This window comes from Mirounga angustirostris, unplaced genomic scaffold, assembly GCF_029215605.1.
Source record: "Mirounga angustirostris isolate CCGP_5_RB_7025 unplaced genomic scaffold, mMirAng1.0.hap1 SCAF_17, whole genome shotgun sequence".
In the NCBI taxonomy this organism is placed as follows: domain Eukaryota; kingdom Metazoa; phylum Chordata; class Mammalia; order Carnivora; family Phocidae; genus Mirounga; species Mirounga angustirostris.
The window spans coordinates 21,373,787-21,386,966 of NW_026991725.1; the positions used below are offsets into that span (position 1 = coordinate 21,373,787).

General features: G+C 57.9%; 1 protein-coding gene across 3 annotated transcripts in view; it reads right to left on the reverse strand.

Moving 5' to 3' along the window:
* Positions 1–8,830: 8,830 nt before the first annotated feature.
* Positions 8,831–13,180, reverse strand: part of CACNA1G (calcium voltage-gated channel subunit alpha1 G) — a 62,571-nt gene continuing 58,221 nt past the window's right edge. For all 3 annotated transcript variants that reach the window (XM_064583768.1, XM_064583769.1, XM_064583767.1), the window contains 3 exons: positions 11,843–12,020; positions 11,365–11,534; positions 8,831–10,197 (listed from right to left, as the gene is read on the reverse strand). In XM_064583768.1, the coding sequence (XP_064439838.1) occupies positions 9,463–10,197; positions 11,365–11,534; positions 11,843–12,020 (1,083 nt within the window). In that variant the 3' untranslated portion in view covers positions 8,831–9,462. The remainder of the gene's footprint in view (positions 10,198–11,364; positions 11,535–11,842; positions 12,021–13,180) is intronic.

The window sequence follows — 13,180 nt, forward strand, 5'->3', positions numbered from 1 at the left end:
ACACGCATGCATACCCACACAGAACACACCCGCGGATCACACACACTGGGCACACAAACATTGGGCATATAGGTACAGATACTTAAAATGAGAAAAAGATTTAGATATTGAAAAATCATAGGCCCTCGGAGAGCCTGGGTGGCTTAGTCGGTTAAGCCTCTGCCTTCAGCTCGGATCATGATTCCACCGTCCTGGGATCCAGCCCAGCATCGGGCTCCTTGCTCAGCAGGGAGCCTGCTTCTCTCTCTCCCTCTGCCTCTTCACCACCCCCCCCCCCCCCGCTTGTGTTCTTTCTCTCTCTGTCTCTCAAATAAATAAACAAAACCTTTTCTTTAAACGATTTTATTTATTTACTTGACGGAGAGAGAGACAGTGAGAGAGGGAACACAAGCAGGGGGAGTGGGAGAGGGAGAAGCAGGCTTCCCACAGAGCAGGGAGCCCGACACGGGCTCGATCCCAGGACTCGGGGATCATGACCTGAGCCGAAGTCAGACGCTTAACGACTGAGCCACCCAGGCACCCTAAATAAACAACGTCTTAAAAAAACAATCAGAGGCCCTGGATTTGAGGCCAGCCTATGCTGGGCCTTTGATTTGCATGACCATGGACAAGCCCCTTGAATCTGAGACTGTTTTCTGAGCTCTGTTTTCTTCTAACTGAGTGACTTCGAGCAAGTCCCTTCCTCTCTCTGGGCCTCCCTTTCCCCATCCATAAAAGAAGAGGGTTGGGACACCCAGGTGGCTCAGTCAGTTAGGCATCTGCTTTCGGCTCAGGTCATCCTCCCAGGGTCCGGGGATAGAGCCCTGCATGGGCCTCCCCGCTCAGCAGGGAGTCTGCTTCTCCTGCCCCTCACTCTCTTGCTCTCCCTCTCTCTCTCTCAAATAAATAAATACCATAAAAAAAAAAAAAGGAGAGGGTTGGAGAGGGACTCCCTGCTTCCTAGCAGCTCTTAACACCAGAGAAAAGAAGGTGGCAGGATTGCTTTCCAAGAAGAGCAGAGCCAGCTTCCCCAATTACCTGCGTGCTTGAACAGGCAGGCACTCTGGATGCGGAAGAGAGGGAGGGGACAGGTGTAAAAGTGGACAACCGAGCCCTAGTCCATGTGGGAGCATTTTCTGATTCATGCCTCGTTTTCCCAGGCTCTTTCTGCGTCGGGGAGGGCAAGACAGGTCCCGGAGGACCCCAGGATCCCGGCTCAGGGTGGCTATGGCCAGACGTCCTCCCAGCGTCGCACCGCCGCCCCCCCCTCCAGCCCCCAGGGCCCTCGCAGGGGCTTGCCCGTGCGCGCCCTCGGTCCCGGGACACCTCCTTACCCAGAACTTGGAGCTGCACAGGGCGTCCATGGGGCCGAGGCGCTGCGGCCAAGAAGGAGAGTGCGGCAGCCTGCCCAGGCGGGACCCAGCTGCGCCCCAGCCGCCTCCGCCCCCCTCGAACACCGCCCCCCACGCCCCGCCCCGCCCACCCCGCCAGGCCCTGCCTTTGGCTCTTTGGGTGGAATCTCTTGTCCTGGGGAATTACGACAGAGCCTCCCCTCAGGGAGGGACTTTTGGGGGGGGGGGGGCACTGATACAGTGACAACTCCTTCGAGTGGCCAGTGGGCGGCGCCGGAGAGATGCCCCTCCAGGTACTGAGGCTGGTGGGGCCGGAGCAGGGTCTGTGTCCAAGGGGCATAACTCGGCCGGACCAATAAGTCATAGAGACGTGGAAAATGACTTAGCAAGACGTCCTCTGTGGATGTATCCCTGATGAGGTCCAGGTCATCTCTGGACCTCAGTCTTCTCATCCGTGAAATGGGAATGCTTACATGCCCAGCCCATCAGGAAGTCTACCTCTGCCGGTCCAGTTACCCGAGAACGGGCAGAAATCAGCACATGAGGGGCGCCTGGGTGGCTCAGTTGGTTGAGCGACTGCCTTCGGCTCAGGTCATGATCCTGGAGTTCCGGGATCGAGTCCCGCATTGGGCTCCCTGCTCAGCGGGGAGTCTGCTTCTCCCTCTGACCCTCCCCCCTCTCATGTACTCTCTCTCATTCTCTCTCAAATAAATAAAATCTTTAAAAATAAAAAAGAAATCAGCACATGAGGAGCTGGTATTTGCGGTGTGCCTAAGTACAGGGGGTGGGAGGGGGGGCCTAGCATCATACAGATGACGGCTTCCCATGGTTCTCTTAAACTGCCACCTTTCCTGAGCATCTGTGGCTCCCTGATCTTGGCCCTGTTCCTGCAGGACCACTCGGGGCCTCTGCTTCTGCTTCTGCTTCTGCTTCTGCAAAACAGGGATAATCCGAGTTCCTAGGCTTACTACTCTGAGGAGTAACCCACATTGGGCGTGTTGCCTGGCACACTTCGTGGGCGCCCCGCACGGGTTAATTTCCTCCACCCTGGCCCCGTCGGGGTGAGGGATGGGCAGGCGAAGCCCCAGAAAGAGCCCCACATTAGCACACTGCTAAGGCTGAGTCTTCACATTCTCCATCTGTAAAACGGATTTGGGGTCAGTGGGCTTCTCCTGCTTGCCCCAGCTTGGCCATGTTGTGTCCCCTCCATCCTTCTATCTCTCACTCCCCCAACAGGATCACAGGAGCCAATTCACCGCCCCTTCTTGGGGCTGAGAAGGAATCCCCACCCCACCCCCACCCCCGCCCTGACCCCACCTCCCCCACCCCTGCCCCATCTCTCTCCTGCCCTCCACCTCCCCAACCCTGTGGGCTTGGCTCTGTCTTCTGGGTCTGCCAGGTTCATCCCGGCAATCCCTTCCCTGGCACCTGTTCTCAGGAGGTGTTTTCTTCCTTGGCTGCTTAGCAGCAGGCGTGGGTGGGCCGCAAGATAATGCAGATGCAGCCAGCCACGGCCTGTCCCTCTGGGCTGGGAGGAAGTGACCAGAAGGAAGTCTATGTCACGAGCTACGGGAACAGAGATCTGCGCTGCACTGGACAGAGCAGGGTGGACAAGGCTCCCCCTTCCCAGGCAGAGGGATGGGGGTGGGGTCCACTTCCCCTCCACCGGGCAAGCCCTCTCTGCCTTTTGTCTGCCCCCCTCCCCTCCACTGACCCAGTCACCCTGCACCCCTGCCCCCATCTCTGAGCCCAAGACTTTCCAGAGCTTTCACATCTTGTCACAGAGTGCCTTGGGTTATATTTAGTTGTGAAGAGTCTGTCTTCCCTGCCAGTCTGAGAGGTCCCCAAGGGCAGGGATAGACTGAGTCACCTCCAACCCCCTTCCCGCCTTGGGCAGTAACTTTTGTATACCGCAAGGCCCTTGCGGTCTCTGGGACACGGTTTCTTGAACAACTTGGGCAAAATGCCATCTAAGGTCTCTTCCAGCACTGGTGATCCAAGCTTCTGTGGTGAGCAACTGGGGCTTCTCCTCCAGCCCTTCCTCTAGTTTGGGGCCAGGACCCTTGGGGCTGAAGCACTCTCCCTTTGGCACGGTCCCATCCTGCCATTGGAGAGCCCTTCCCGGGCTCACGGCATTGGGTGGGAGCCTCCGGGATCATGGGAGGGGACCTTAGCAAACCTCAGCCTCTCCCATCTCTCTTGAGGTATTCACTGGGGTTTTGCCGTTTCTGGCCCCTGTTGGAAAGTGAACCGTTTCCGCACAGCCCTTGAATAATAACCATAAAACTCCTAGGACATGATTGTTTTTGCTCCACCAGAGCAAGAAAACCGAGGCCCTGAGTTGTCTTATCCTGGCAGAGGTGGGAGGAGCTCCCCTTCTTCCGAGTGCCGAGTGCCGGCTGTTTCCATGCGGCTGCTTTGGGCAGGATGCATTTCCGATGTCTGGAGCTTTGCATTCATGTCCCCCTTCCCACCCTCCAGATTGCTTGGCGTAATCCTCTCCCTACACCTCACCTCCCTTTCTGCACCTGGCAAACTCTACCCGTCCTTGAAGATTTCGCTCAAGCCCCACAGCCCCCCCAGAGCCCTCCACGAAACTCCCTCGCCCCCATCCCGGGCTAGGCACCCTTCCTCTGCACTGTCTCCCTGCCCCCATTGTACTCACTGATTGTCTTGTTCACCTCCCCCAGGAGACTGTGTACTCCTTCAGAAGAAGGACGGAGCACACTTGTTTATTGCTGTATCCTCAGCACCCGGGACAGTGCCTGGCAAAGTAGAGCCTCGGGAAATATTTGTTGACTGACTAAACAAGTATCTCATGTCCTTAGAAGAGGTTGTAAGTAGGGAGGCTACTGTGATCTCAACCACAGTCCCAGCAGTAGGCACTGTCCACTCTGCTTTCACCTTTCCAGAACCAAGATGTTTCCAGCTGGAGGCTCCTGAGACCTGCTGGGTTGCAGCAGAGACAGGGGCTGCACCCGCCCCCAACCCCATCCTCCCCTCCAACTGGGGATGGACAACTCCAGGAGGGACGGACAGAGTGTGTGCTGTCCCTCCCCCACCAGTGAGCATCCCAGGGGAACTCAGCGGAGATTTCCTGGCAGGGAGATGGAAAGATAAGATAATTGCAAGGTACAGCTCTGAACAGGAATGACAGCAGAGAGAAGAAGAAAGGAGAGCAAGGCAGGGACAGGGAGACCCAGGGACAGGAAATGCTGCGAATGGGGAGAGTCAGGTGGGAACCAGGGTAGGGAGGGGTGTGGAGTAGCAAAGGCTACTCTAGTTCTCCCCTTCACTCACTGCCAGAGTCTTTTGAGCCCCTTGTGGTTCTTGAAGGCCTGGAGCACCCCCAAACCAGATCCAGCTCCCCAACTCCAGCCTCCCCCTTCTGTCCTCCCAAGTGGTGGGGCGGAACTTGTTTTGTCCAGATTCCAGCCTGGTGAGGGCCGCACAGAGCCCCCTCGCGGCCTCCGCAACCCGCACTTGATCTGATTCGGCATGCATGTGACCCCCGGCTGCCGCGCCCGATTCAGTTCTCAGAACAAGAAGAACTAACTAGCTCCGTGGGCCACAGGCAGCAGCTCCCACACCTGGACTGGGGCTCAGACAGAGTTCTGATGTTCTTAGCAGATTTCCCTCCTGGGTGTTTGCTGGAGATGCCACCTCCTTGGCCTGCCTTGCTGTGTCCTCAGAGTTGGGAGCCAGCCCACAGCTAAACTGCTCCTGGCAGTCACTGTCTTGGATTAGTCCTGGGTCCCCTGGCCTTAGGCAGGGATCACTGGGCACTGTGGGCTCTGCACTCCCCTGCCTGGGATTCCCCGTGCACAGATGAGTCCTTCATTGGGCCTGTGAGCGTGTTTCCTCCTTTGGAGGGCTATGCAGAGCATCCATCTGTGGAAGGTGTCCATCAGTGTGGTGTCCTCTCCCTGGCTAGGTCCCTCTACAGAAGGGGCATCGGGGATGGGGGACGCGGCGAGCAGGTGAAGGTGCTTTGTGCTGCCACCTGGTGTCTGATGTCCTCACTGCACTACGGTGCCCAGCCCCCCAGGTCCGCCCAGTGAGCTGGCCCAGGAAAAGGGAGAAGAGGCCCTGGGGCACCAGGTTGTGATGGGTGGGGACTAAGGGTGATGGAGGTGAAAGCTGTTTGGAAAGTGGGAGAGGTCTGGGTGGGGCACGGGGAGAGGACAGGAAGGACAAGGGGGTGGGAGGAGGGGGCGGTGCTCTGTACTTCAAGGGCAGCATTATGCCAGGGAAAGGTCATGCCTGGGAACCTGGGTGATCGCAGAGCCAGCCTTGGCCAGCTCTTGGATGAGCATCTGGAGCTGAGGGACGCCTTCTCTTGTGGTTAAACGTCTCCCTCCTCCACACAAGGTGAAGGACTGTGGGTTCCTTTAAGCTTCTGAGTACTCCCAGAAGGGAGCCCATTTCTATGAACACAAATGTGACTGCCTTGGAAAAGGCCTCCCCAGCAAGTCATTTCATGACCAGGATTCCTTGCACCATGCCCCATTTTCTCCACAAGGAGAAGAGGCTGGGTTGTATGAAGCCAGTGGGCTAGAGGTTGGCCAGACCGAGAATGAAATCCCAACTCTGCCATTTCCTGCCTGTGTGATCTTGGGCAGATCACTAAACCTCTCTGAACCCACTGCCTCGTGAAAAATTGAAAGCCATGCTATCCTCCTTGTTAGGGTGTTGTGAGGAGTAAGTGAGAGATTGCAGAAGAGCCTCAGATTTGTTTTTAGCACAGCTCAGCTCTCTCCTCTTCCTAGTCCCCACCCCCCACCCCCCACCCCCAGGCAGACCTTTTCCTGGAGTCTTGGGGTGGAGGAAGCAGAAGCAGACAAGCCCGAGGTGGGGGCCCGTCGCTGTTGACACAATTTCCTTTGAACCCCCAAGGAGAAGGCTGAGAGCAGAAGTGCCAGGGTAGATGTTCTTACCTCCAAAGGCCCCCACTCCCCTGAAGCTCTTGGCCAGTTCCAACCCTGCCCCCCTCCCCCGGGGGGGGGTTCCTTAATCCAAGGCCTCCTTTGCAGCCTCCAGCCCCTCCCCATTCCAGCCTCCTTCAGGCTCCTCCACTCCCCGATGTGCCCTAGAGCAGATAACAGCCATCCAGACAAACATCATGAGGTTTGCAGCATCTTATTGTTACTGTTAATAAGAATCAGCAGTGTTGGGCTCTGGGTGGCTCAGTCGTTAAGCGTCTGCCTTCTTCGGCTCGGGTCATGGTCCCAGGGTCCTGGGACCGAGCCCCTCATCGGGCTCCCTGCTCAGCGGGAAGCCTGCTTCTCCCTCTCCCACTCCCCCTGCTTGTGTTCCCTCTCTCGCTGTGTCTCTCTCTGTCAAATAAATAAAATAAAATCTTTTTTAAAAAAAGAATCAACAGTGTTATTATTTCCACTTTTATTTTTTTATTTTTTAAGATTTATTTATTTGGGGGGGAGAGAGAAAGAGAGACTTTGTGTGAATGGAGGGGAGGGGCAGAGGAAGAGGGAGAATCTCAAGCAGACTCCCCGCTGAGCACAGAGCCTGGTGCTTGATCCCATGACCCTGAGATCATGACCTGAGCGGAAACCAAGAGTCAGATGCTTAACCAACTGAGCCACTCAGGCACCCCTATTTCCACTTTTAATGAGATACAACTGTTTCCATCACTGATAAAGATTTTACGTTGTTGGGGGACGATTGTTGGGGGAAGATAGTTAAGGGAGAGGCCACGATTCTGCCCCCTAAAATATCTACTTTGACTCTAGGGGTTCCTGGGGGCAGGAGAATGGATTGGAGGAGAAGGGGTTATAGCCAAGCTTTCTGGCTTCATCTTCACCCAGAATTGTCCAACCATTAGAAGAAAAAAGACCCCAGAGCCCCCTCCCCAACTGTCACACCCTCATTAGGGAATAGACAGCTATAGAATTCTACAAAAATATAAAAGCTTTATCTGCAGACCCAGGTGGACAAAACTCTAGGAATTTTGTTCAGTTTTGCTTTTTTTTTTTTTTAAAGGCAGCTCCTACAAGCGCCCGCCCCCACCCAAGGAGGCCAGAGGAAAAAGAGTTCCACGCTATTGCACACCCCAAGAGGATAAAGCCAGGTGTTTGCTTCAAGAAGAAGTATATTTCTGTCCAGAAGAGCAATTAGAAAAACTTTCACCAGCTTAGAAAACAGGATGGGACCAAGCCTCCGGGTCCATCTGCCCTGAAGCCTGGCACCCCCCCCCATCCCAGGCTCATCCCAAGTTCAGAGAGAGGCTGATGGGGGGCTGGCCAGCCCATTAGAGCTGCCTTTGAGGTTTCAAGGGTCCTGGGGTTTGAAGGTGCTGGAGATGAGGGGGTAGGGATGTTCAAAGGAGTGGGGTCGGGGTGGACGTTTGGGGTGGCTGGCAGGAGAGAGGCTGACTGAGCCTGTGGTACTGTGTCTTGGCCCCGGGGTTTCAGACAAGAGAGTATCGCCAAGGTAGCACCAGAAGGGAGGTTCTGGGCCACACCAATGGCCCCTCCCCCTCCCCCCATCCTCCTCCTCCTTCTCCTCCTCCTCTTCCTCCTCGCTGCCCTCCCGCCCTCCCTCGCTGCCTTCACCCCCTTCCTCCTCCGCCGGCTCCCACTGGGCAGGCAGCAGCAGACCATGTAAACACCTTGATGGAGCTCATTCATCTCCCCCCAGGGGGCCGGCTCCGCACTGCACAGCCCGCTGCTGGCCAGACCGACTCCACCGGGAGGTCGCCTTTGGACTGGGGCGCGGGGGGGGGGGGGGGGGGGGGCTCGGTCTCGGGAGCGAGCAGCCCGCTCTGTTTGTGCAGCTTCATCCCATGGCCAGCTTGATGGAGCAGTGCCCACAGCACTGGTCAGCAGGACCCCCAAGGCGGGAGGCCAAAGCCCAGCCGTCCCAGGTCACGGGGGCTGAAGGCTGGGGAAGGAAAACCCAGAAGCGCTGCCCCCCCCAGCAGCCCACAGATCCCCTCGGCGGCAGCTGAGGCTGCCTCCCCCGGTCTCCGTCGGCCCCATTAACCAAAACAGCTTCATTATGCCAATTTCCAGCTTTCAATGTGCGGCTGATAGCTGTCAGCAGAAATAAGAGTTAATCTGGAATTACTCACATTCACAGAGCGGCCTGGCGCGGAGGAAGCGAGAAAGCTTTGGTAGAAGCAGTAGACCCTGCTGGCCGAGCCTCCCAACTCCGCCTTTGTCCCCCCCCTCCCCAGGTGAGGCTGCAGGGTGTCAGCCCTCCAGGGAGAGGGTTATGTTTTCTCTCCCCCAGACAGACAGACAGACAGACACGCACGCGCGCACACACTCATGCACACAGAGGCAGCTCCGACCCACTCCCTGCCCGCTGCCCACTCCCCAGCTCCAGGGACGGTCTTTCTCCAGTGCCCCCTGGAAATGCCTAACTCTGTCCCTTTTGCTTTTACTCTGGACCGGGATTAACTTTTTATTTTGGAAAATTACTTTATTATAGATATAGATATAGATATGTATGTATGTATATATATAAAAAGGTTCCATTTCATTTGTAAAATCTTATTTTTCTCTTTTTCTCTTTTTTTTCCTACAGAAAATGATGGCAAGGTTAAAGGAGAAAATAAGTTACATTACAGTTTCCAAAGTGGTTCTCACTCTCCGCTGAAGATGGGCCACCGGCAGGGCTGAAATGCACTCTCGGTCCCAGCTTGTGCTTTGCAAGAAGAGGGAATATAACTAGACTGGTTATTTTAGGTTAAAATAGCCAAGAGACAGACGCCTTCGCCTCAAAAATATTCTGAGACACATACAAGTAGAAGGAAACAAGTCTCTTCAGTCACAAAATGTCGTACATCCCGCATATACTAGATTCAATTAATTTAATAAAATAGAATATACATAGAGATTCTGCACAAACGTATTGCTTTCTCCCAGTAGCTCCTGGTGTTGGGAACCTCAGCTGCACTGGGCCTCTCTCTCTCTGCCTGGGTCCAGGGTGGCCAGGCCGCTGCTCTGAACGTTCTGGAAATTCTGCTTGTCGGTTCCCAGCGCCACTGAGGCGGGGAGGAGCGCCTCCTTGGAGTCCATATGGAACGTTTTTCAGGAGCATAGCCCAGGAGGAGGAGCTAGGATTTGGCACCCAGTGGAGAAAGGTGAGTGGGGGAGTGGGGCAGGACTCAGGGCTCCAGGTCTGCTGGGTCAGAGGCTAAACCGGAGAGACTCAGCACGTCTTTCTTTGGGGAGGGCGAGGCAGCCATGCTGTCAGGGGGGCCGGAGGCCGAGGGATCCTTGGAGTCGCTGGACGGAGCCCTCCGCCGGAGGCAGACGCCGGGGCTGGGCGGGGGCCGAGGGCCCTGACTCTCTGGGGGGTCTATGGAGATACTAGGTGGGCTGAGTTTTTTCTTGGGCCGGCTTCCAGGCCCCCCAAGAGGCTGGCCCCCAAGGCTGGAGGGGTCAGGGCCCAGACCGGGTTGGGAGGCGCTGTCCAGGCAGCTGACCGCAATGGAGTGCCTTCTCTGCTCATCCAGCCAGGACGCAGGCCTGCGCCGGCAGCTCCGGGCCTCCACGCTGTAACACTTCTTCAGGTCCCGTGCGCACGGGGGCTCCTCCTGGCTGTCCACGGTCAGGAGGTCTCCTGAAATCCAGCTCAGCTCCGTGTCCAGCTCTAAGCTGCTTCTGGTCTCCGGGGGGCCTTTGCTCCAAGTGGGTTCTGAGCCTGGGCAGGGGGCCGGCGGGGGCCTGTGCTTCGAGATCGTGCTCTGATGGAGGGGATGCTGCTGCGCCTGGGTGCCCAGGTGGCCCCAGAAGGAGGAGGCGCGGACCCGAGGCGGGGAGGGCCCACTCACCTCGGACAGCAGGTCTTCCCGGCTGCCCAGGCCCTGCACGTCCAGGGAATCAGTCCTTATTGCTGCCTGTGTGAGGTAGGAGGAGCGCTCAGCCCAGGGGCTTCCACCGAACCCCTCCGGGGACTGTCTTCCAGCCATGTCCCCCGCCCCCCCATCCCCGTCAAGCCAGATAACCCCGTCCTCCCCCTGCAGGTCCATCCTAGGCAGGAGGGTCAGTGTTTGGTCTTGTTTGGAGATGGGGGCCACGTGCAGCCTGCTCCCCCCACCCCCAGTCCTTCCCCCACACCGGGAGGAGTGGCTCTCAGGAGCTCCCAGCCCCTGGGACACAAGAAAGCACTGGGCCAGCTCTGCTCCCAGCCCTTTGCACAGGCTATTTCTTTGGCCTTGAAAACCCTTCTCGAATGACAAGCACCCCTCAACTTTATGGGCTCGGGTTCCCTGTGACACAGAGCCTGACAACCTCTACCCCCACGTGAGAAGTAACCCCTCCCTCCTCTTTGCTCCCCGCTGCACCCCACACATGCACATCCCAGCAGCCGCGTCTTATTGCCGCAGTGGTCTGATGGCATTTCTGTCTCTGGTTAGCCCGTGAGCTCCACGGGGCAGGGGCTGCCTCCCCCGTGCCCGGCACACAGAAGCTCTTTGTGAATCTTTGGGAAACGGATGAGGACCGGGCCTGCGTCCTCAAGTGTGCGGCGTTGAGCAGATTCTCATGTGGCCATGATCACATGTAAGGGCACACGGGGCGCAGGCTGTGGTCCTGTCACTGTGGGGACAGATAAGCCTCCGCTGGCTGCCTGAGCCTCAGCTCTGTGCCCCTGGAAGGTGGGCCCCGGGCTTGGCCAAAGGTGGAGGTCCTTAAAACGTGCCTTGTGTCCCTTAGCTAAGTAGAAGTACAGAGAATAACTGGGAGGCGCCTCTGGGCCAGGGAAAGGGAGTCCAGAGACGTGGGTTCTCCCGCCAAGTTGACCTGCGTCCCTAAGCAACTTGGTCTCCAGGCCTCCTCAGGGAAAGAAGGGAGAAGGATATAAACACCGAAAGGGCCCAGACCACTTGCGCTTTGTCCAGGACTGTGTCCCCGGTACCTAGAACTGCCTCTGGCACATGGTCAGCACGCAATACACGTTTGCTGGAAGCATGGACGTGGCAACCTGGTCATCACCAATAGCCTAGGGGTCCCAGCAGAGGTGCCAGGCATGCCAGGCCCCGGGCCACCTCCCCACACCTGCTCACCTGGCGTCTGAGGGGTCTCTGAGCCAAAGGGGAGCGGCCTGGTGGGGGCAGTTTGGGGATGGTGCCCCAGGGGGGAGCGCCGTGAGGCTGGAGCAGGTGGGGTGTGTCTTTGGGAAGCTGCAAGATGTAGCTGGTGTCTGCTGGCTGGGAGTGGACGGACAAGACAGAGCCTGTGGGCAGAGGGGCCAGGAGGAGAGAGAAGAGCTGGAAGGTCAGTGGTCTGGTTCTCACCTAAGTCCCTCCCCTCCCCTCTCCTCCCCCCCACCTTCACCCTCCCCCCCCCCCCCCCGGGGCCTCTACCATCCCCACAGACCTCTCATCCTGGATTGAAAGCCACTCTCGTGGGCTGGGGGTCCCTTGGAGGTCGGAGAGACCTCTCTTGCTGCCTCAGTGCCCCTCCCCCCCGGGTCAGGACTGGGCTGAGGCAAGGATGGGGTCTCCCTGTGTGAGCCAAGGCGGCCTGCCTGAGCCCTGCTACCTGACTGAGCTTTGGGGAGCCCCCAGCTTCTGCGACCTAGGGACCCCTCGGCGCCGCTTCCATCCCGGCACATGTAGCTGTCATTGGGCAGGGAGTGCGTCCGGCTGACCCCAGACTTCCGTACGGTCAGCAGGTCTGGTCCCAATGCCAGGGGCATCTCCTCGGGGTGGGGCTCCATCTGCAAAAGGAACAGGGGAAGGAGGTAGGAAAAAGAGAGGGCATCTGGTTTGGCTGACTGAGGCAGAGCTGGACAACAGAAACCAGAAGCCGCCCCCCCACCCCCACCCCGACCCCCACCCCCGGCTCGGGCCCCATCCCCTCCCCCGACAAGGCGGTAATGGGATGAGTTAGTGGGTGGGGGAAAAGGGGGCAGACACATGGATGAGCCCTCCAGCACAGCAAGGAAGCAGGTGGGGGGAGTCCCTGCCCAGAAAGCTATCCGATACTGCGTCACTTCCCCGGAGCCTCCTGGTGGGGATGGTGGAGGAGTGAGGAGGTGTCCAAAAAAGGGAGAGCAGCTCCCAGGCCCAGCCCGGCAGGTGGTTCAAGAGGTGGTTCCCGGGGCCCCATTAAGAGGCTCTGAAGCTGCACAGAGGACAAAAAGCTAAAAGCACCCCCCTATCCCTGTGCTGGGGCTATGGGGGTGGGGTGGGGAATGGGGGGACCCACCCAGTGAGCAGGGCCTGCCACAGAGCAGAGACTGCCTCACTGCCCAGGGCTTTAAGAGCGCCGGGGCCGTGAGCTGAGTTAATGTGGGTTCGGTGACAGGTGACCACGGGGGAATGTCAGCGGGCTCCCCCACCTGGCTCCCTCCCCTTTTGATTACTCAATGACCCTGGCAGGTGGCAAATGGGAGGTGGGGGAGGCAAGGTCTGAATACCTTGAATACCACGGGCCTCCCTTACTGGACAGATTGGGGGTGGGAGTGAGTTTTTTGAATTTGTTTCAAAGAAAAGCAGTAATCGGCCTTTGACCCCAGCTGGAGGGAGTCAAAGTTTGTTCCCAAAAGATTTCTCCATCTCCCCGTGACCCCCTTCCTCCTTGGGGGGGTCCCCTGTACCCTCCATTCCTAGTTCTCAGAGAGGCTGGAGGGGCCGTGTCCCCACACAGGCCCAGCCGGTTAAGGAGCCCCAGTAAGGGCTGTTGGAAGAGTCTGGAGCCTTTGCTCCCCCTATCAGCCCCAGGCTCCACTTCTGCCAGCCACCTCAAGACCCCTAGGGACCCCCACCCAGCCTGTGGTCAAAGCCGGACCCCAGCTGGGTCCTGCTGTGAAGAAGGGGCCCCTGTCTCTTAAGTCATCAGAGGAGGGGGGAGGCAGGGCGGAGGGAGCTGCTCGCA